General features: G+C 50.0%; 1 protein-coding gene across 1 annotated transcript in view; it reads right to left on the bottom strand.

Moving 5' to 3' along the window:
- MALL (mal, T cell differentiation protein like) overlaps positions 1-23413 on the bottom strand; it is a 38808-nt gene that overhangs the window by 6401 nt on the left and 8994 nt on the right. The window contains exon 3 of the mRNA XM_006059832.4: positions 2920-3087. Coding sequence (XP_006059894.1) covers positions 2920-3087 — 168 coding nt within the window. The remainder of the gene's footprint in view (positions 1-2919; positions 3088-23413) is intronic.

The following is a 23413-nucleotide window of genomic DNA, read 5'->3' as shown; positions in this document are numbered from 1 at the left end:
CATGGATGGAGGAGCCTGGTAGGCTGCAGTCCATGGGGTTGCTAAGAGTCGGACACGACTGAGCGACTTCTCTTCCACTTTTCACTTTCATGCATTGGAGAAGGAAATGGCACCCCACTCCAGTGTTCTTGCCTGGAGAATCCCAGGGACGGGGGAGCCTGGTGGGCTGCCGTCTATGGGGTCACACAGAGTCAGACACGACTGAAGCGACTTAGCAGCAGCAGCAGCAAAGCTTTATTACACAAAAGTTCTGAGCGATCAAGCCTTGTCACTGGCCCCGGATTGAATTCTTCTCCCCCGGAGGCCAAGAATCCCGGTGTGTTTCATGGTTGGGCAACCACCGATTGAAAAATAGGTTAAAGGTGCTCAAGAGTCAGCACTACCAAGTGCAAGTGGGCCTGTGAGCACCCTGATTCAAACAGGCCTGTGAGCACCCTGATTCAAACAGGCCTGTGAGCACCCTGATGCAAACAGGCCTGTGAGCACCCTCATTCAAACAGGCCTGTGAGCACCCTGATTCAAACAGGCCTGTGAGGACCCTGATTCAAACAGGCCTGTGAGGACCCTGATGCAAACAGGCCTGTGAGCACCCTCATTCAAACAGGCCTGTGAGGACCCTGATGCAAACAGGCCTGTGAGGACCCTGATTCAAACAGGCCTGTGAGCACCCTGATTCAAACAGGCCTGTGAGGACCCTGATTCAAACAGGCCTGTGAGGACCCTGATTCAAACAGGCCTGTGAGGACCCTGATTCAAACAGGCCTGTGAGGACCCTGATTCAAACAGGCCTGTGAGCACCCTGATTCAAACAGGCCTGTGAGCACCCTGATTCAAACAGGCCTGTGAGGACCCTGATTCAAACAGGCCTGTGAGGACCCTGATTCAAACTGCAAAAACATATTTCAGTTATAATGGGAAAGAAACTGAAGTCGCTCAGTCATGTCCGACTCTTTGCAACTCCATGGACTATAGCCTACCAGGCTCCTCTGTCCATGGGATTTTCCCAGGCAAGAGTACTGGAGTGTGTTGCCATTTTCTTCTCCAGGGAATCTTCCTGACCCAGGGATCCACCCGGGGTCTCCAGCATTGTAGGCAGATGCTTTTACTGTCTGAGCCACCAGGGAAGTGACTGTGTTATAATGGGGGACAGTTATAATTTTCCAGAACTGTGACCTGTGCCTTTGATGATAATGAGGAATTATCATTAACTTTAAGTTTGATAATGTAAGAAAGCTTGTGTAGTTTTTGGAGGCATTCTGCAGTGAAGTGTGTAGAATGGAATGACATGGTGTTGGGGATTTACTTTAAGATTCTTTAGGGGAAAAAAAAGCTAGGTGAAGCAAATGTGATAAAGTCTTGAAAATGCTGGAATCTGGGTTATGGTTACATGAGGATCCATAATATCAATACAATCCTCCCTACTTGTTTTGAATTGTTCAATAGAGAAATATCTCCAATGGTTATCAGGATGGTGTGATGACATGAAAAACATTTAATGGATGGCATAATAATAAATGAAAGACTCTACATCTAAAATGATTGCTTCAGTGAGATTTATACATTTTCCATAAAATTTGCCAGGAATAGGGAAGAATGAATCGTGATAGGTGATTGTGGTTAGACCTTGAGATCAGGGTTATTCTTTTCCTACTATATTTCTTTAAATACCGCTCAAATTATTTTACCATACATTAAAATTAGAGGGGAAATATGTCAGGGTGTGCTTGCTACGGGAGGAGCTGGGCTGTGCGTATATACCTATAAAGGGAGGCAGTGGAGGGGAATACAAAGCAGGATGGATTCCGGCAGAGGAATGCTTTTATTCCCATCTAATAGTTGTTGTTGTTTAGTAGCTAAGTCGTGTCTAACTCTGCAACCCCATGGACTGTACTCCGCCAGGCTCCTCTGTCCATGGGATTTCCCAGGCAGGAATCCTGGAGTGGGTTGCCATTTCCCTCTCTTCTCAACCCAGGGATCAAACCCCTTGTCTCCTGCGTCTCCTGCATTGGCAGATGGATTCTTTACCACTGAAGCCCTCTCTAATAGGTGTTGTTCAGCTGCTAAGTCATGTCCGCCTCCTTGGACTGCAGCACGCCAGACTCCTCTGTACCTCCCTATCACTTGGAGTTTGCTCAAACTCATGTCCATGAAGGAGGAAACAGACAGAACAGGCTCCGCCTTGAAAGCAGGACTCCATGTTGGGCCGGACTGTGGACTTTGAGCTCTAGGCCCAGTATCTATGGAAACGACATACCAATTGAAAACCAGACCCCCGGATGAAGGAGCCTCTGGACTCTCACCTAGACTCTCTGTCACCTAAAAGAGTATGGTAATTATCTCTGTAACAGAACAAAGTCGTAAATCCCATTATGCTTATGGGGTATCGCCACAGGCCTATTGATAAAAGTCCACTGTTTAACTATCTAGGCTTATGACACGTGAATCATGGGTTAACTTTGATCATATCTCTCTTTTACCTTGTCCAGACTAGTTTCAGGGAATTTGGGGAGGTGAGTTTGAGCACATACTTAGGGTATATAAGGTTTTACAGAAACTGGTCGGGGTCCTTGGCTAAGAGGAGACTCTGCCCTGGGCCCACCGGTGTAATAAACTGCACTCCACTATCTGCATTGTCCTTCTGAGTGAGTTTGTTTCCCGGAACGCGCGGCTACAGCACATTGAGTCGATGATGCCATCCTACTCTCTCGTCCTCTGTTGCCCCCTTCTCCTCCTGACCCCAGTCTTTCCCAGCATCATGATCTGATAGAAAACACATTCAGATGAAACGTGGAGATTCCCTAGGGGCCCAGCCCAGGAAGCTCTCTGGTTCCTCCTCCCACCCGGGTTTGTCCTCAACCACGCCCAAGATGTTGGTCTGGGAGGAGCCTCAGGCCCTGGGTCTCTCTCCCGGATTCTTACCAGAATTTTCCAGGACTCATATCTTTTGTAAAATCCAAACATGTAAGACAACAGGAGCATCAGGGAGATGAGGAAAGAGGTGAGCGAGACGTACATCACCCATCCTTGTAGCAGCGGGCTTGCTACCTGCGTGGCTGCCACCAGGATCCAGACCCAGACCCCAAATATCTGTAAGAGAAAAGCACAGAAGAAGGCACTTTAATGGCTGGTACTGAGTGTGATGCTCTTTGCATATTTCCCACCTCTGTCCTCCTCTGGATTTGGTGAAGCACTCTTCGGGGGCTTCCCTGGTGGCTCAGATGGTAAAGAATCTGCCTGCAGTTTGGGAGACCCGGGTTCGATCCCTGGATCAGGATGATCCCTTGGAGGAGGGAATGGCTACCCACTCCAGTATTCTTGCCTGGAGAATCCTATGGACAGAGGAGCTGCAGGGCTACAGTCCAGGGGATCACTAAGAGTGGAGCACAACTGAGTGACTAACACTTTCACTTTCATTTTGGGTCTTCTACAGTTTGTGCAATGGTGATACAGTGTGTTGAGGTATGGATATCTTTTTATTAAATATGCTTGTCTTCATTTTATATTCAATCTGCTGATCCCTTTGTCTTGGTCTTGAGAGCCTGATTCTGTGGTTTGTGGCTTCTGTTAATGTTCATTCCTGTTCACCTTTTCCCTCCTATATTTGTTGAAGGTTGATTGTGATCATGACTGTAGGCTTAGCTCAGTTCTAAATGATTCTCTTAGAGATTTTCTGTATAAAGGGCTCCACTTACTTCTGTCTGGCTCAGATGAAAGATACACAGCTTTCAGGTCCTGGGACTAGCAGCTCTCATCTTACAGATAAATGACATAGATGCAGATATGGGCTTCCCAGCTGGCTCAGATGGTAAAGAACCTGCCCATAATGCAGGAGACCTGGGTTTGATTCCTGGGTCAGGAAGATTCCCTAGAAAAGGGAATAACTGACGACTCCAGTATTCTTGGCTGGGAAATCTCACGGACACAGGAGCCTGGCAGGCTACAGTTCATGGGTGCAAAAGAGTAGGACTTGACTGAGCGACTAACACTTTCACTTTCAGACATAAGTAAGTCACCCTATCCCTTATGGGGCTCCCACTGCTGTTGTCCTGAAGGCAAAAGCACTTTTGAATTTGTGGAGAATTCTCAGGCTCTTCTGAAGCGAAAGGCAACAGGAGGAGAAGCCAGCAGAGACCAGGGAGTGGACCACAAGGCAGAGCTTCCCAGCCTCTTGCAGGGCCGGGAACATCCCCGGAAGCCTGGCTGCCTCTGACAGCAGACTGCTCCAGACCTCAACAAACAATCTCCAGGTGAATTGTGGAAGCCCTAGGCTGGACCCAGGACTGCCCGTGAGCAGGACTGCCCATGAGCGAGCTGGGGCCACCTCGTTCCAAGCAGGAAGAAGAGAGGAACAAGAGCTGCTGTCCTCCTGAGCCGGGCTCTTGCGTGTTGATTACAGTGACCAGGTGGCTGTTGCTGAGGGAGGTGCCAGAGCATGGCTTGGGGGCACCTGCCAAGCACCTTTCCCACCAAGCCATGAGAAGTGCCTGAGGATGCTGGCCCGCTGCCAGTACCCACACAATGCTGGCTGTTAGTGGCAATGGCATTCAGGACTTAGTGACTGTGGAACCTATAAAATTTTACACTCGCATGAGACCTCTGAGGGCAGAGAATGGTCTGTGCCATTCACCAATGTATTCCTGGTGCCCAGCCCAGGGCCTGGAGAAAAGCAGGTAGGGAGGGTGTCAAAGAGCATTCTTTGGAATGACTCAGTGATAAACCCATGGGCTTCCTGCTGGTAAAGAGTGCACGTGATGCAGAAGACCCAGGTTCAATCCCTGAGTGGGAAGATCCTCTGGAGAAGGACATGTAAACCCACTCCAGTATTCTTGCCTGGAGAATTCCATGGACACAGAAGCCTAGTGGACTACAGTCCATGGGGTTGCAAAGAGTCAGACACAACTTAGCAAGTAAAGCACCATGATGATAAACCCGCCACCACGACCTCTCGTTCACTAGGGGCTTTAGAGTTTATAAAGTGCATTCACAGAGGTGCATTCACCACTGGTGGCCCAGCGGTTAAGAATCCAGTGGTTATTCAGGGGACATGGGCTCCATCCCTGGTCCAGAAAGACCGCACCCTCATGTCTGTGTACCACGACTACTGAGCCCCATCTTTAGAGCACGCACTCCGCAACAAGTGTAGCCCCCACTTGCTGAAACTAGAGGAAGCCCACACACAGCAATGAAGACCCAGCACCAAAAAACTAAATCTATACATCAAATGCATTCACTCAGATGGCCTCATTTCCTCTGTACAGGAATTCACACTCCCATGGGCTTTCTACAGAGAGCTGCCACTTGGCACCTGCCGCCTCTTGCTGCCAGCTTCCCTGCCTCAGCCCTACCAGGCCCATCAGTGCTGGCCAAGCGTCTCCCCACCCCGGCTCCTGCCATCAGAGGCCGCCCTGGGCAGACTCTACCACACGCGCACCATCTATGTGCCCACACTTCATTCTCAAAGTGTGTGAGACGCTGCCCTCTTGGGAGCATCTGGAGGAAAAGGAGGGAGGGACTGAGGTCTGAGGCCACGTGGGACATAGAATGGGGCACTGGTGAGGTTCTCCACCTCACCAGATTTCACGCCCCAAGCTGGGGCCCTGAGCATTTGGGAGAATCTACTCAAATTGCCCCTTCTTCTTGGCATAAAGGTTACACAATCAGCTTTACGCAAAGGAATGTTATTCACTTTTTATTTCCACACCCTCTATCTTCTGAACATTATAAGGGAACCAAGGCCAAGGCCAAACTCCAGGTGAATTTAAAACCAGTGGAGTTTGCTATCCTGTTTCTGTCTCAAGCAGCCTCGGTTGGATTCATTACAGGGAAAACAGTTTTGAATATTTATCTTGACTTTTTTTTCTAAATTTATATTTAGTTTTCCAAATTTGCTTGGCAACCTAAATCATTCTCTCCTTTTAACCCTCAGTTTTTGATATCTCAAGAGCTGGAGATATTTTTAGATGTTGGGGGCTGGCCTTCAACATGGAAGAAGATTGTATTAAAGCAAGTGTATTTCAAGTACGATTTTGGCAGTCTGTTTCTTAAGAACAAACACAGATTACTCACCTGTGCATTTTCTAAAGGTTGAACTGAAACTGGAAGGGATCACTTAAGGGAGGGTAGAATTTAATAAGTTTATTTATTACTCATTCTTCTCTAAAACATGGAGAATAGGCCCCTCACATTTACAGAGCTGGTTAAAGAGCTAGAGGATGAGAACTGGGGTAAGAGCACCCAGATGCAGTCAGGAGCAATGGCCAATTCCAGATCGGGGCTGGGGAAGCTGACATATCATCAGAGCAGACCGCAAAATATTTTCAAAGGCTCTTGGGGTTAGGTCAGAAGGATTCAGAAGGCTGCTGCTGACTAAAGATGGGGCAATTTGACCTTCAAATAAATATAGTAACTACTGTGATTGCGCCTAGTCGCTCAGTCTTGTCCGACTCTTTGTGACCTCATAGACTGTAGCCCGCCAGGCTCCTCTGTCCATGGGATTCCCCAGGCAAGAACACTCGAGTGGGTTGCCATTTCCTTCTCCAGGGGATCTTCCTGACCCAGGGATCGAACCTGTGTCTCTTGCATTGGCAGGCGGGTTCTTTACCGCTGCACCACCAGTGGCTTGGACTGTATCAACCAAGTTGAAACCCATGAGTTGAAAATGATGCCTTTTGAAAGGTCTACTTTGGTCATTTTTGGAGGATGCTTATTATTTTGGAAGGCAGTTCACCACTAAACTGCCAATAATTATTCTTTTGAAAAATGCTTAATAAAGGAAAAGAATCATGCCAAAAGCATGGCATAGGGGTAAGGTGCTTCTAAAACACATAAATTCTTGAGCCTGAACCCTCAGAGCCACACCCTGAGTCCTGCTACTCCTGGGACCATCCGGGGACTTTGAGGAAGCCCCATGGTCTGGATGTTGCCCCAGAGGTGGTGAGGGAGGCTGCATTGTTAAAAATGTCCCAGGTGACGCAGTGAAGACTGAGAAGCCCCAGGGCCCATCTTGTTGCTTCCAGGCTCTTCCACTCCAGTTCATGCACAAGCAGTTCTGATGCTTCCAGGTTCAAATCCTAGCTCTGCTAAAGGGGCAGATTATTTAACTCATCTCTGCATCCATGTGCTGGTTCATCAAACAGAGGAGGTGGGGAGGACTCCTCTTTCCTGGTTCCTGTGAGCATTAGATGAGTCTCTCACGCACGGGGTGAGTGTTGAGCAGCTGCTGTTGGCCGTGTTGTTGGCTATAAGGACACGGGAGGGAATCTTCCCCGAGAAAGACCCAGGAGAGGGAAAGTCCAAGGCCAGTCTTCCTGAGGGATAGGAGGTTCACTTCTGGAAGAGCTGGGACACCAATCGGCGAGGAGATGAGATAGCACTAAGCGGCCACAGACCCTTCTAAGGAGTTGATGAAAGCTTTGGTCACCTAGAAAAATGTACCTGTGTACACATGTGATTTTATCTACAGATGTGGGGACTCACAGTCCCTCCAAACCCACCTGCAGCCCCCAGGTTGAAGTCCGTTACCATTTCCAGGATAGATAATGGTGCCATCAGCCAGTCTACTGTTTTGATGCTGTTGATCCAGACATTAAATGCATATACTCTTTGACCCAGTAATTTCACGTTGGGAATTTGTCCTATAGACAATGCATATGCACAAAATGGTGAATGTACAATGTTGTTTATTGAAGCCTGCTGGTTACAGAAAGATAAAGAAGCATCCCAAATGATTTATCTGGTGTGAGGGGGGGTCATGAAAGCAATTATGTCATACAGTGGAAAACTCAGCAGCCTTCAAAGAGAATGAAAAACTCTGTATATCAGAATAGAACAAACCCTAGAATTGTACAAGGCAGACAGCAGCGTGCCCAGTGTGCTATGATTTACGTAGAAGAAGAAGAGAATGTATGAGAGTATGCATGTATATATGTGCATTGGTTTGAATATTTCTGGAATAAGACCCAATAAACCAATCATGCCCTAACCTCCCAGGAGGAGAATTTCTTGGCTCAGAGACAAGATCTTTTAAATGAATCCAGATCACCAACACACACATTGAAAAAGAAAGAAGAAAGACACTGGGCTGGATGATGGGGGCTCATTTCAAAAGTCAAAAGATTTTGCAGCAAGATGAATGGATCTAGAGACTGGCATACTGAGTGAGGTAAGTCAGAAAGAGAAACACGAATATCATATGATACCACTTATATGTGGACTCTTAAAAATGGTACAAACTTATTTACAAAATAGAAATAGAGCCACAGATGTAGAAAAGAACCTTATGGTTACCAAGGGAGAAGGGGGAGAGGGAGAAATAAATCAGGAGATTGGGGTTGACACATACGTACTACCGTATATGGACAGCTAGCCTGGCGGGCTACAGTCCACATGGTCGCAAAGAGTCGGACACGACCGAGCGACTGAGTACAGGGAGCTCTACTCAATACTCTGTAATGACCTATATGGGAAAACAATCTGAAAAGAGTGGATATGCTGTGTACAACTATACACTTGGCTGTACACCTGAAACTAAGGCAACATTGAAAATCAGCTATACTTCAACAAGCATTTTTGAAAAGATTTTGAATGGGAGTGGCAAGAAGAGAATTGCCTTTCCTTTGGGGAGAGTGGATCCGTCCTAAGAGGACAGAGCAGGAGGGGAGCCAGGGGGCCTCCGAGGGGCTAGGGGCAGGGGCTGGGTGCACTGCCACAGGCCGGGAACTTCACTCTGATCGCCCGTGAGGACAGAGCTGCCCTCGCAATGACCCCGTGTGAAGGGGGAGGAGGGGCTGAAAGACAGCAGGCTCTGCTGCTGGGAGGCGTGGTCCCGGTGGGGCCAGTCCTGGGGTTGGGAGTAGGAGGAGGTGCTGGCCATACGATACTCTGGGTGATACCAGTGGCAGGTTTTTCTGCATAGCTGGGCGCTATTTCAGCCTGGCTGGTCCATTCACCACTGACACTGCATTCCTTTCCTTACCACTTGGCTTAATCTTCACAAAGCTGGTGGCCCCTCCTCCCCTTCACTGGTACTCAGGTGAACACAAGCTGCAGGAAAAAGGCGAGACTCTTTTTCTGGGACTTCCTGGGACTTCCCTGGTGGTCCAGTTGTTAAGAATCCACCTTGCAATGCAGGGGGCGAGGGTTCAATCCCTGGCCAGGGAACTAAGATCCCACATGCCGTGGAGCAACTAAGCCCGCACACTGCAACTACTGAACCTGTGTGCTGCAACGTAAGACCCAATGAGGTCAAATAAAGAAATAAACATTCAAAAAGCAAAAAAGAAAAGGCCAGACTCGAGACAGGGAGGCCCAGGAGGTCAGTGGGGCCAAGTGAACTGGAGGCTCCTGCTCCCTCTGATGGTCCGGGAAGAATGAGCTGAATGAAGAACAAGGTCTGGCTTGTCCACGATGGGAACCAGGAGCATTCTGGGGCCCCTTCTGATGCTGACGTGTTTCAGGATGAAGAAAACCATTGTCCCACACGTTCAAGTAGCCACGGCCCACGTTATGTGAGTCCAAGTCCCTTGGCCATTGTTTGCCTTCCCCAAATTGTGATAAAATACACAGAAAAAAGTGTGCCATTTTAACTGCTTTTAAATGTACAGTTCAGTGGCTTCCCTAGGGGCTCACACTGGAAAGAATCTGCCCGCAATGCGGGAGACCTGGGTTCGATACCTGGGTCTGGAAGATCCCCTGAAGAAGGGAATGGCTACCCACTCCAGTACTCTTGCCTGGAGAATTCCTTGGACAAAGGACCCTGGCGGGCTACAGTCCATGTGGTCGCAAAGAGTAGGACACAACTGAGCGACTAACACTTACCTTACTCAGTGGTATTAAGAGCATCCACAAGGCTGTGTACCATCTCCACCATCCATCCATCTCCAGGACCACTTTTCATCTGGCAGAACTGAAACTCTGTCCCATTCAACACTAACTCACCATACCCCCTCCTCCAGCCCTTGACAACCACCATTCCTCTGTCCCTAAAAGTTTGACTACTCGACTTTGTACGAATGGAATCATAGAGTATTTGTTCTTTTGTTTCTGGCTTATTGCACTCAGAATATTACCCTCAAGCTTCAATCATGCTGTCAGAATTTCCTTCCTTTTAAAAGCTGAATAATATTCCATTATGAGGGCTGCTCAGATGGCTCAGTGGTAAAATATATATATATATATATCTGCCTGCCGATGCAGGAAACACAGGAGACGCGGGTTCCATCCCTGGGTCGGGAAGATTCCCTGGAGAAGGAAATGGCAACCCACTCCACTATTTTTGCCTGGAAAAGTCCATGGACAGAAGAGTCTGGCAGGCTACAGTCCATAGGGTCACAGAGAGTCAGACAGAACTCAGTGACTGAGCATGACAACATTCCATTATATGAATATACCACATATCTATTTTATTTTATTTGCAAAATATGTATTTACTTACTTATTTTTGGCTGTGCCAGGCCTTAGTATTGGCATTCGGGCTCTGGAGTGTAGGCTCAGTTGTCCCACGGTATGTGGGAGCTTAGTTCCGCAACCGGGGATGGAGCCACTGGACCACCAGAGAAGTCCCCTCATGTCTATTTTATTTACTCATCCTTTGATGGACACATGGGCTGCCTCTGCCTTTCTGCTACTGGGGGTGGTGCTGCTGGGAACATGAAGGTACAGCTATATGTTTGGCACACATCCTTTAGAAGGGAAAAATAAGACGAGCCCCATGCAGGAGCTGCTGTTTGGAGCCCATCTGGCAGTTCTGGTACAAAACGCCCAGAGTCACAGCCCCTTCAAACAGAGCACCCCCGTTCGTGTCACCGAGGCCAGCATGGGCCTCCCTCAGGACTTTGGTACCGCCCACTCAGAATGCCTCAACCCCAGGGTGATTTAACGGTTTAAATGGTACAACAGGAATCAGATCTGTGTTTTATTTTCTGATCATGCGGCATGTGGAGTCTTAGTTCCTAGACCAGGGATCAAACCCGTGTCCACTTTAATGGAAGCGTGGAGTCTTAACCACTGGACCACCAGGGAAGTCCCTAGATCTGTTAATCATTTTTTCAATCCTAAGACTTTAAATCGATTGTAAAATTAAGGTTAATGTTATCAGCAGAGGAATTCTTCATTATGTTATGTTCCTTTCGGGGCCGAGTGCTGGTTGCAAACTGCAGGGAACATACATTTTGTGTTCAGTGTTTTTTGCATTTTTCCGTTTTGCTACGTGGCTTAATGATATTGTCGATTCTTGGTAGTTCTGTCAAGTTGCCCTGAACGCCGGCATGTTTAGCTGTGAATCGTGAATCATCGCTCCTTGGGAAATACAGACTACATTCCTACAAGCTTGTGGTCAAAATATCGTCATCAACTGATCAACAAATAACTTCGTTTTATGTATCTTTCTGTTTAAAGACACATTATTCAATATAGTTAATATGTAATGTTAATCCATTAATATCGAGCTGTCACCAACAGCTCTATAACTATATGCCTACCTAACACTTACTATGTAAGGCAAGTCACCGCCTTGCCAAACTTAGGAACACTAGACATAACTTCAGCAGTGTACTTGGACTATTTTGAATACTAAAATCACCAACAAAAAGCCAAGCACAAAAACGAGCAAGATGGGGCACTAAAGAGACTTGGGAAAGGACCCTGTTAACCCTCTGAGCTGTAAGAAGGCAAGGGCTTCCCACTGGCTCAGTGGGTAAAGAATCCACCTGTGATGCAGGAGACGTAGGAGCTACGGATTCGATCCCTGGGTTTGGAAGATTCGCTGGAGGAGGAAATGACAACCCACTCTAGTATTCTTGCCTGCAAAATCCCATGGACAGAGGAGCCTGGCAGGCTGTAGTCCAAACGGTCAAAAAGAGCTGGACATGACTGAAGAACCAAGCATGCATTTAAGAAGGCAGGTATTGACCTCAGGTTGAAATGTATGTGTCTCAGATTTGTGACTCGAATTTTTTTCTGCACTGCCTCGAATGACACGTCCTCGAATCTGCGTGACAACACCTCAAGTATGCATTGCGGGGTTACAAATAGAGTTTAGTGAGCAAGGGAACTTGGAAACGCAGAATCCGTGAGTAACGAGGCCCGCCTGTACTTTCAACGGCACCATTACGTTCCATCACGTTGGTGAAACTTCACTTAGTCAGTGAGGCCCCAGGGCAAAGAGGGTGGATGTTTGTGGATTTTCCCTGTTATAGATGACGCCACAGTAGGTAACATTGCAAAGACAGTTGTCTTTTTTTAATTCTTTCCATGGGGCTTCCCTGGTGGCTCAGTAGTAAAGAATCTGCCTGCCAATGCAGGAGACACAGGTTTGATCCCTGATCTGGGAAGATCCCACATGCTGCAGAGCAACTAAGCCCATGTACCACTACTGAGCCTGCGCTCCAGAGCCCGGGAGCCCCGCAGCTGCTGAGCTCACGTGCTGCAACCGCCGCAGCCTGCCTGCCCGAAGCCCACGAACCACAGCAAAAGAAGCCCCTGCAAAGAGCAGCCTGAGCACCGTAACGAGAGGGTAGCCCTGCTTGCTGCAACTAGAGAAAAGCCAGAAGAATGACAAGATAAATAAATAAATCCTTCCTATGGAATAAACTGCCCAACTGGGCGTACTGGTGGGCAGTGGGGTGGGATGGGGATAGGAGATGTAGCAGGTGACTTTCCAACATCCGTTAGGCTCAACATATCTCTTGGCTGGGACACATATGTGACCACCCTGGACAATGAGATGCAAGGCTTCTGGGTCCTGGGAAGGGTTTCTTCCTGCCTCGGGGATGAGACGGTTCTGTCCTTGCTCTGGCCATGGCTTGTCTGGGTTTAGGCCTGGAGCTATGATGAGGAAGAGGAGAGAGACGGGAAGAGGCTGGGTTGGATGACACAACTCTGCTGCCAAGGAACCAGCCTGGGCAGAACCCGCCAGCTCCTCCGGGCTTCCGGGGATGTGAGGTCTCCACTTCCCTTCTGTTCCAGCCGTTCTGAGCCAGTGGCAGCCCTCATCACAGCACTGCTAAGGACCTGGGATGAGAGTCTGCTCACATGACCTATGCCCTTCACCACCTCTTAGAACCCCACCCCAGTTGGCTTCCCGGAATCCCCAGGCCAAACTCGGCCAGCACCCAGCAGTCTCCCGAGCCTGTGCAGTGCCCCCAGCGCCCAGCCTTCCAAATGGCAGCTGAGATCTGTTAGTGGCTGATGAAATCCACCTGCTCACTACCGGCATTAAAAGGTTAGGTAGGGACTTCCCTGGTGGTCCACTGGCAGGGAGCCCGGGTTCGACTCCTGGTCAGGGAGGTAAAGATCCTGCATGCCATGATGAAGACAGAAGACCCCACATGCCACAACCAAGACCTGGAGCAGCCAAATAAATAAACAAATAAATATTAAAAAAAAAAGTTAAATAGACTAGCAGCAACATGAATGGACCTAGAGATGGTCATCCTAAGTGAAGAACGTCAGACAAAGACAAATGTCTTATGATATCACTTACACGTAGAATCTTATAAAGATGCAAATGAGTTTATTACAAAACAGACTCACAGACATAGAAAGCAAATTCATGGTTGCCAAAGGAGAAAGGGGTTGGGAGGGATCCATCTGGAGTTTGGGATTAACAGATACACAGCACTATATATGAAAAGATAAACAACAAGATATACCTACTATATAGCACAGGGAAGAACTATATTCAGTATCTTGTGAAAACCTATGACAGAGGGGGACTTCCCTGGTGTCTACCGGCTACTCAATACAGAGGACATGGATTCAATCCCTTGTCCAGGAAGATCCCACGTGCCTTGAGCAGCTGAGCCGGTGCTCACAGCTACTGAAGCCCTCTCGCTAACAGCCTGTGCCCGACAGCAAGAGGAGCCACCGCTGGCTGCAACCAGAGAAAGCCCACCAGGGCACCAAACACCCCGCTCAGCCAAAGAGAAATGAGTAAATCCATCTAAAAAAAACACAATGGAAAAGAATCTGAAAGAATATATACGAATCACTTTGCTCTACATCTGAGGCTAACACAACATAGTAAATCAACTTTACTTCAATAAAAAGTGGTTTGTTTTGAAAAAAACAGGTAAGTAGACTAGTGAAGAAAATACAGTGCATTGTTCATAGGAAAGGGAAATACTGTTTCCTGAATCTTCTGTTTTAATTAGTCACACACAGACACACACACACACACACACACAAAGTTGCCACGGAAACACATTTTTTCCATGCATCACAGCCAGGAGTGGACCCCTAGCTCCAGTCTGCCTCTTTCTGTCCGAGAGCCTCAGTCCAGGCTGGTGCGAGTGCCCTGCCCCCGACAGCCCCCCGTACCCTCCCTGGCGTCAGCTCTCAGCTGCGGTGGCTACGGCAGCAGGAGCCTCAGCCCTGGTCCTGGGGATCACGCTGAGGTCTGTGGGAAGCTGAGCCTCTGAGAGGAAGCGAGAAGGGACGAGGGGCTGTCAGACACTCAGAGGAGTTCCTGGAATGTCCTCCGTCTGCGGTGATGGAACTTGGCATAAAGGCACCAGAGCCTCCACAGCTGGTGGGTAGGGACCCAGCCTCTTTCAGGCCCTCCCAGGGGTTGGGGCAGGCACCCCTGAAGTCTTCACCTAGCTGCGGCCCTCCCTGTGGGCTGCGCAGGAACCCCAGTGCCCATGTGGGTTCTGATTACCACCATCTCTGCAGCCTGTGAAGCTCTTTGGGTTGGCATGCCACCTCCTTTGATGGGGGAGGAAGCCGGTTCTGAGAGATCAAGTGACTTCCCCCAAGTACCCATGAGCAGGGGGCATGTGGCAGGCCTGGGCTGCAATCCAGGACCCTCAAACCACCAGCTTTATGTGGAAGCTCTAGGCGCCATAATTCAACCCAGGATCCTTCCAAAGACCAGTCACTATGTACTGACTCTTGCAGTGAGAATTTTCTCTCTGTGGCTTTAAGGGTAACAGGAAATTGCCTGCCCAGGCCCCTTGAACTCCCACGAGGACCCCTCTTATCCGGTCCACTCCAGAAACAATGGTGCGGGCCAAAGCTCCGTCCACCTGCCCCCTGCAGAACAAGCCATATTAGGAGCTCCTGGTACCCTCAAGGGCTCTCAGGCCTGGGCTGGCCCTGCGCCAGGGAAATCGGTGCCTGCCCCGGGGTGTGAGCCCGGGAGGGGCAGGATGCCGTCGGGAGGGGCTGGTGAGTCAGTGGCCCGGCCTCCTCTGCTTTCCTCCCCTCCCTCCATGGCTTCCTCCCCTAGGACCGCACCCACCCATTCAGACCCCCCCGCCCCACCTTCCCACTGGCCCAACTTCTCATTGACTCAACAGCACAGATTTACAATGTGACATAAACTAGGATAATAAAAACATTCTTATTCCTCCAAAGTCTAAAGGGCTTTTCCTTCCAGTCTCAAAAAAAAAACCAAAAAAACCTAAGCATTTTGGGGAACACATTCTCCCCCACATTTTTAAAAAAGCTTGTGTACCTTAGAAAAGTTAGAAAGTATGGGAAAGATGTAAAGAAGCAGTATGAATGCATACTGCTCCCCACAGTGGCCTCACAGACAGACTTCCCCATTCCCCAGCCCCAGCACCTCCCTTCTTGGCTCCACTATGCTTATTAACCTTGTGACCCTTCCCATTGTCCCCAGAAGGTCCCCCGATGAGCCCCTGGGCTCAGGGGAGGTCCCCACCTCCTCCTTCCCACAGGAACCGCAGACATCTTGTGACCAGTGGCCGTGTTCCTGCCCTCAGTCGGGCACCGAGGACCCAAGGATGTCACCATTCACTCTAGTCCCCGGGGACTCCTGCCCAGCTTGCTCCTTCCCTGCTAGTCTAAGACCAGATCCTCGAAAACAGGTACTGGACCAATGTCACCTCCTCCAGGAAGCTGCTCTTGTTTACTCCTTCCTAGGTCCTAGATGGAGGACTCTGCCCTGTGGTCTTCGAGTCCTTGGTGTGGGGCAGGGAGCCTGGCACGACACACAGGTGCCCAGCATGTGCTGTTGATCGCCTTGAGCAGGAGGCAGGAGGTAGCCTGCTGGACTCTCCACTCACTGGCAGCTCAGGCTTGCTTTTGCTGGCCTGATGCCCACCCAGCTGGCTGCTCCTGATGCCTCTGGGCCAGTGGCTGGCCCAGACATGGATGGGCATTTCTGCCAGGTTGCTGTCGTTTAGTCCCTAAGTCGTGTCTGACTCTTGCGACCCCATGGACTGTAGCCCACCAGGCTCCTCTGTCCACGGGCTTTCCCAGGCAAGAATACTGGAGTGGGTTGCCATTTCCTCCTCCAGGGGATCTTCCTGACCCAAGGGTGGAACCTGAGTCTCCTGCCCATTTCTGCCAGGAGCTGGGACCAAGTGGGAACAAACACCCATCTGTTTTATCCTCACCCATACCCTCACACACAGGAAGGGCTAGCCAGGAACATGCTGTCAAAGAGGACAGTGTTCAGGGAATTTCTTGGTGGTCCAGTGGCTAAGATTCTGAGCTTCCAATGCAGGGCACCTGGATTTGCTCCCCGGTCAGGGAACTAGATCCAACATGCTGCAACTAAGACCCAGCGCAGCCAAATAAATTTTAAAAAAGAGGGGAGGATGTTCAAATAAACACACCATTCCTCCCACCCAGTGTCATGTGGGCAGAGAGAGAGAGAGTCAGAAGGGCAAGTAGGGGCAGAGAATCCCTCCAAGGGAAGGCGCTGGGGGAGGGGGTGTGTGCCACGTCTTTGAAATAGATCAGAGGACTCTGGAGCCCCACACCTGTGTTATCTGGACCCCCCGGGCTGGGGGAAATCCATGGAGACCCCACCCTGGGCTGCATTCTGGGTCCAGCCTGCGGCAGGAGTGACGGAGCTGGGCACCTGAGGATCCGTGGGCCTGTGGTCTGCTGCAGTAGAGCTGGCCGAGATAGAGAACATCTGACTAGGTAGGCAGCTGAGGGGCGGGTGGGCTCACAGTAGGGGAGGAAGCAGGGAAGGGCTGGTGAGAGCAGTCAAGGCCAGGGAACCTGCGTGGGGCTCCTCTATCCCGCCCACTCTGGTCTATTCCCTGCCCCTGCCAGTCTGGACAACACTCTAGAAACCTCTCCTCGCCCTGGGGAAAGTTCTCCAGGCAGAGCACCCCCGGTAGGGCGCTGGCTGCAGGTGGGGCCTGCTTATCACTGAGACTTCTTATCTGGGGCTCCACGGTCCAGGGGGACGCAGGGTGCCAGGGCACCCGGCTGTTTCCTTCAGGGCACCTGCTGTGAGAGGAATTCTCCTGGGGACTGGCCTTCCAGCAGCAGGCTTGGTGGCCTGTCTTGTCTGAACTGAGAGAGGCCACCAGCTCAGGGAAGGTTGCATGTGGTTCAGCCGAATTCTTGGAGGAAGAACAAGCCGAATTCTTGAAGGAGGGGAGTGTGCAGAACTGACGATGTGGGCTGTTAGTTCCGAGGGTCCCTCAGCTCAAACCTGTCCTGCTGTGGTCTGCTCTGCCAAGCGGGCAGGACTCTGCCAGCCGCAGCTCCCAGCTCCCTCCAAAGCTGGATTCTTTTTCAGTTTTTAAAAAAATATTTATTTATTTATTTACCTGCGCCAGGTCATAGCTAGGGGCTTCCCAGGTGGCACAGGGGTAAAGAATCTGCTGGCCAGTGCAGGAGATGAAAGAGAGGCTGGTTCAATCCCTGGGTCAGAAGACCCCCTGGAGTAGGAAGTGGCAGCCTGCACCAGGAAACCCCATGGACAGAGGAGCCTGGCAACTTACAGTCCATGGGGCCACGAAGAGTCGGTCACGACTGAGCATGCATGCACACAATTTGACTCGGTCCTTAGTTGCGGCATTTGGGATCTAACTCCCTGACCAGGGATCGGATGCACTGAGAGCATGGAGTCAGCCACTGACCATGAGGCAAGTCTGGAACCCGGATTCTTGCAAGGTTCTGGCACTGGGAGGACTTGAGTGGGTTCCTGTCACCATCACTCCTTGGGTCTCCAACCTTAAGTGATGGTGTCCAACCTTAAGGTCCCTGTGCCTCTGCTCTGGGGAGACCAGTGGCCTCAGCACACCCTCTCCCCACAAGGCCCACAGCCCGCTGGGCAGGGCCCCTCTCACGGGACTCCTGGGTGCGTGGCAGTCGCTTTGTGCACTCATCAGCGTCGGGGCTTCAGCTTCTTCTCTCTGCCCTTTCAGCCTTGCAGAAGTGGTGCAAACAACCCCCCATGCTGCATCCTATCTGTGGGCAGAACTTCCTGGGCATTCCATTCTCTCCCAAACATGACGGGCACCACTTACTGTCCTTCCCACCTAGTCTCCATCTGCCCCCGTCAGGCATCAAACTCCCCAAGGCGGGGGCCATTTCTGTCTTCTGCCTCTTTACAGTCCTGTGGTTACCATGGGGTAGGGGCTCAATGAATATTTGTTGAGTGAATACATGGGATTTAAGTGGGATTGTCTTCCTCTTTCCTTGCAGTCTGAGAGTACACGTTTGTATACATTTCCTTACAGTCTGAGTGTATACACTCCTCTGAGTCCTGGGAAGCCCTGGTCTGAACAAGCGAATATCTAATCCCTTAATCCAAACCCTGGAAAGAATACCAAATTCTCACCCTGAGCAAGCTTGTCCTGACAGCGTCGCTAAACTCCAGGAGCCTTTAACAAGTGAGGCTGTGCACCCTTACTTTTTCCCTGTCTCGGGGTGCTCTTTAATGTTCATGCATCGCCCATTTAAGACAGGATCCATGACTTACCATATCCTTTTTATTATTGTCTTTTTATTCTTGTAACCCCTAAGAGCAAAGCATGGGTCTAGAATAATAGTAACACCTCAGTAAATATTTCTTGGTTTGCAACTGAAATTCGTTCATGAGAGACTCACACTTTCTAAAAAATTGTATTTATTTATTTCACTGTGCCAGGTCTTTAGCTGTGGCATACAAACTCTTAGCTGTGGCGTGTGGGATCTAGTTCCCTGACTGGAGATTGAACCTGGGCCCCCTGCACTGGGAGTGAGGGGTCTTAGCCACTGGACCACCAGGGAATCCCAAAGACCTGCGCTTTTTAGTAAGAGGTTTAGACAACCACCAACAATAATGTGGTGTGGGCTCACATTTCTTGTGTGGATGCTCCCAGGAAAGTCCTTACTGCAAGCCCAGAGTTGTCTGAGGAGATCTTTGCTGATGCTGCCCGGCCGTTGAGGCTCAGAGTGGTTCAGTCACCTGCCTAGGGTCCCACAGCCACTAGGCAACAGAGCCAGGCTTAGCCCTCTCAACTGACTCTGTGTGACTGAACCTGAGCACATCAGGAGCCTCCGAGGGTAAGGGCTGGGCCTGGGGCCAGGAAGCCAAAGAGGGCCCAGGCCCCTGGGGAGGTTGGAATCTGGGTCCTTCTTACATGGCCCCTCTCTGCTCCTGCTCTGCCCCTCTGCCGTTCTACTCGGGAGCCTTGCTCTCCCCCAGCCTCACACTTTTTCCTCCCTGTTCTCTCTTCCTATTGCAGCTTCCCAGGACCTCCATGGGCATCATTTCGTTGGGTCTCAGTGGTACTCTGGCCATGGAGGCCTTTGATCCCCTGGTCATGCAGGGGCTGCGTGAGGTCAGAGGGGGCAAGGCCGGGGACCAGGCATGGAATGAAGGGAAGGACAGATGCCCCGACGATGAAGAAAAGCTGGGGCAAACTGAGTTTGCTTTGCTGCTTCCCAGAAGCGTAGAGAATTGAGAGCGGAGCAGAAGGGAGCAAGAGGAACGACTTTTCCTTTTGGAAAACTCAGCTTCTAAAGAAGTGTTGCAACAAAGAGGAAGGAACCTGCTTGTCCTAAGCCAGGCCTGAGCTGAGCCCTACCTCCCTCTCTCTCTGCCCCACGCAGCTGACAGATGGCTCCAGGGTCCAGGAAGTTCCCAAACAGGCTTTCACATAGAGCCTTGCCTTACGTGTGTGCTCTGTCATGTCCAGCTCTTTGTGACCCCACGAACTGTAGCCCTCCAGGCTCTCTGTCCTTGGGATTTCCCAGGCAAGAATACTGGAGTGGGTTGCCATTTCCTTCTCCAGGGGTTCTTCCCAACCTAGGGATCCAACCGCATCTCCTGCATGGCACGTGGATTCTCGACCACTGACTGAGCCACCAGGGAAGCCCATTTACATACAGACAGAGCAGAAAAAGAAACCGGCTGAACTGCAGGTGAAACTGGGGATGTGGGAAGCAAGGTGAGCTTCCCAGCTGGAAGGTTCTGGAACGAGCTTCTGGGGGAGCGACTGGGGGAGTGTGGGTTGGGAGAGGGGGTGGGGGTGTCAGAATATTTCCTTCTGACCATTGCAGGCAAGTCAAAAAGCTGAAAACATTGAACACCGAACAGAGTGTTCATCTTCCCTTTTAATCAGCTGACTCTAGAAACCTTCTCAGCTGTTTCTTTATAATTGGTCAAGTATCTAATTAATAAGTGAACTAGTGAAAAGGTTGAACGACTTCCTAAAACTCTCCCTCAGTTGTAGTCGCCGTTCACGCTTTCATCTTGTTAAAAAAAGCCGATGAGCTGGCTTAGAGCAGCCAGGGCCTCCGGGGCCACGTGCTCCCTGCCCCAGGCTGGACACCCGCACAGTGTTTGCTCTCAAGAGCCAGGCAGCAAGACTGTGAGTCACCTGGTCCCCTGCCCACCCAGCGCTGGCCCCAGAAGACTCCCACGCGAACAGAGAGATGGAGAGAGGGAATAAACAACGTCTGCTCTCACCTTAAAATGCACGGATTCAAAGCCTCCTCAAGCTTGGAACTTAGGTTTTGAAATTAGTACTGTTTTCAGATGAGAAATCTGAATTCAACCATAAACCAAACAAAATGCAAACTTAAACATTAAACTCTCTAAAGGCTCATCCGTTGCCCGTAGAAATGTAAAATGGTCCAGCCACTCTGGAAAACAGATTGTCCATTTCTTAATAAAAAGTGAAACAGACACGTACAGAAATCATACTCACTGTGGCATTTACCCAGAAAAGTGAAAATTACATCCACCCAAAAGCCTATATGTGAACGCTCATAGCAGCTTTATCAGAATAGCTAAAAATTGCAAAAGACCAAAATGTTTCTCACTGCATCAGTGGTTAAACAAACTGTGGTAAAGCCACACTGTGGAATATTACACAGCAATGAAAAGGGACACACGACTGAAATGCACCTGATTTGGATGGACCTCAGAGGCATTACGGAGAAGGCAATGGCACCCCACTTCAGTACTCTTGCCTGGAAAATCCCATGGATGGAGGAGCCTGGTGGGCTGCAGTCCATGGGGTTGTGAAGAGTCAGACACGACTGAGCGACTTCACTTTCACTTTTCACTTTCACGCATTGGAGAAGGAAATGGCAACCCACTCCAGTGTTCTTGCCTGGAGAATCCCAGGGAAGGGGGAAGCCTGGTGGGCTGCTGTCTATGGGGTCACACAGAGTCAGACACGACTGAAGTGACTTAGCAGTAGCAGAGGCATTATGGAGCTTCCCAGGTGGCACAGTGGTAAAGAAGCCACCTACTGATGTAGGAGATGCAGGGGACTTGGATTCAACCCCTGGGTCAGGAAAATACCCTGGAGGAGGAGATGGCAACCCACTCCAGTATTTTTGCCTGGAAAATCCCATGGACAGGAGAACCTGGTGGGCTGCAGTCCATGGGGTCACAAAGGGCTGGACACAACTGGGCAATGGAAGCATTCATGCAGACATTATGGTGAGTGGAAGAAGCTAATCGTTAAACACCAGGTACTGTATGATGCTATTCACTTCTGTGACTTTCTTGAAATAAGAAAATTACAAAGACGGAATTAGTGGTTTCCAAGGGTAAGGAAGGGTGGTGAGAGAGGATAAGGTAGGGTGACCATAATATGGAAGCAAGGGTTCCCTGTTGGTCCATGGTTAAGACTCCACGCTTCCACTTCAGGGGGCACGGGTTCAATCCCCGGGCAGGGAACTAAGATCCTGCATGCCACCCAGCGTGGCCAACAAAATTTAAAACAGAAGCAGGAGGGAGGTCTTCACGGTGATGGAATGGTTCTGTGTCTTGACGGTAGTGATTACATCAATCTACACATGTGAGAAAATGGCATGGAATATAGACATAGCCTAGGAACATTAGTTGCCTGGTCGATATTGTACTAAATAGTAGGGAGTTATTGTGCATGCTCTGACTGCTGTGTGGGGGGCCTCTCTGAAATGTTATAAAACATTATAAAAACATTACAAAAACATTTGGCTAAAATATGCCTATTAATCTGTAATCATGACAGAAGTTTTAAAGTGTGCATTTTAGTATGAAAGACTCTAAAATAAAGTTATCTGGGCAAAGATCTGTAAGAGCAGTCTTCGGGGAGCAGAGCTAGCTGGGAACATGCAGACCCCCAGCGTCCACGCTGTCCCATTCTGTCACCATCATGGATAAAAAACAGCCAGAGATTCTTGGCAACAGAGGTGGTGCGAGGACTCAAGGCCCCTTGTTGAATTCTGCACGCCTAGAGTTTTTGGTCCCTCGCTCCGTGGGAAGACCCTCGCTGTCTTGGGGTACAGTGGCTGGATGGAAGTACGCCTGCGGTCACCACAAGTGTGCACCCTGGCCACCCCATTATGGACCACCTGTGAGTCCAGGTCACGAATTCTGCCTTCTCTGCCCCTTTTTGCTGTCCTGAGCTCCCAGTTTTAGAATCCACTCTCTGGAAAAATCTGCTCTCTGCCTTAGAAAAGCACATGCCTGTCTGTGATGCCTTAGGTCCACAGACTGAGAATCTGGGACCCCAGGGCCTGGGGCTCAGTGGTCAGGTCTGTGGGTAGAAGCGGCCAGCATACTCAGGAGGCCCAGGACAGAGGAACTTCTGCGAGGCTGGCACTGCTCTCTCCTCTCTAGCCCAGCACATCTGCTCATGGCGATCAGAATCAACCACCAAGGACTTCCCTGACCATCTAGTGGTTAAGATTTCAAGCTTCCACTACAGGGGGGCTCAGCTTCGATCCCTGGTAGGGGAACTAAGATACTGCGAGCTGCTTGGCATGACCAAAACAAAACAGAACAGCATCAATCACCAACTGGAATTCTCCCCTCCTCTCCTGTTTACCTCTCCATCCACGCCCCTGATACGATGCAGGCTTGGTCTTACATTCCATGCTGCTGCTGCTGCTGCTAAGTCACTTCAGTCGTGTCCGACTCTGTGCGACCCCATAGACGGCAGCCCACCAGGCTCCCCCATCCCTGGGATTCTAGAAGCACTCATTTGAGGAGCAAGCAGATGCAAAAGAGCATGTACAGAATAAATCCATTAAATACACACATATGTGTATAAATGGGCTTCCCTGGTAGCTCAGCTGGTAAAGAATCTGCCTGCAATGCAGGAGACCCTGGTTCGGGAAGATCCCCTGGAGGAGGGTACCCACTCCAGTATTCTTGGACTTCCCTGGTAGCTCAGATGATAAAGTATCCACTAGCAATGCAGGAAACATGGGTTCA

This window comes from Bubalus bubalis, chromosome 12 (assembly GCF_019923935.1).
Source record: "Bubalus bubalis isolate 160015118507 breed Murrah chromosome 12, NDDB_SH_1, whole genome shotgun sequence".
Taxonomy (NCBI): Eukaryota; Metazoa; Chordata; class Mammalia; order Artiodactyla; family Bovidae; genus Bubalus; species Bubalus bubalis.
The sequence above is the reverse complement of the archived record's forward strand: the minus strand, read 5'-3'. Positions and strand labels throughout refer to the sequence as shown.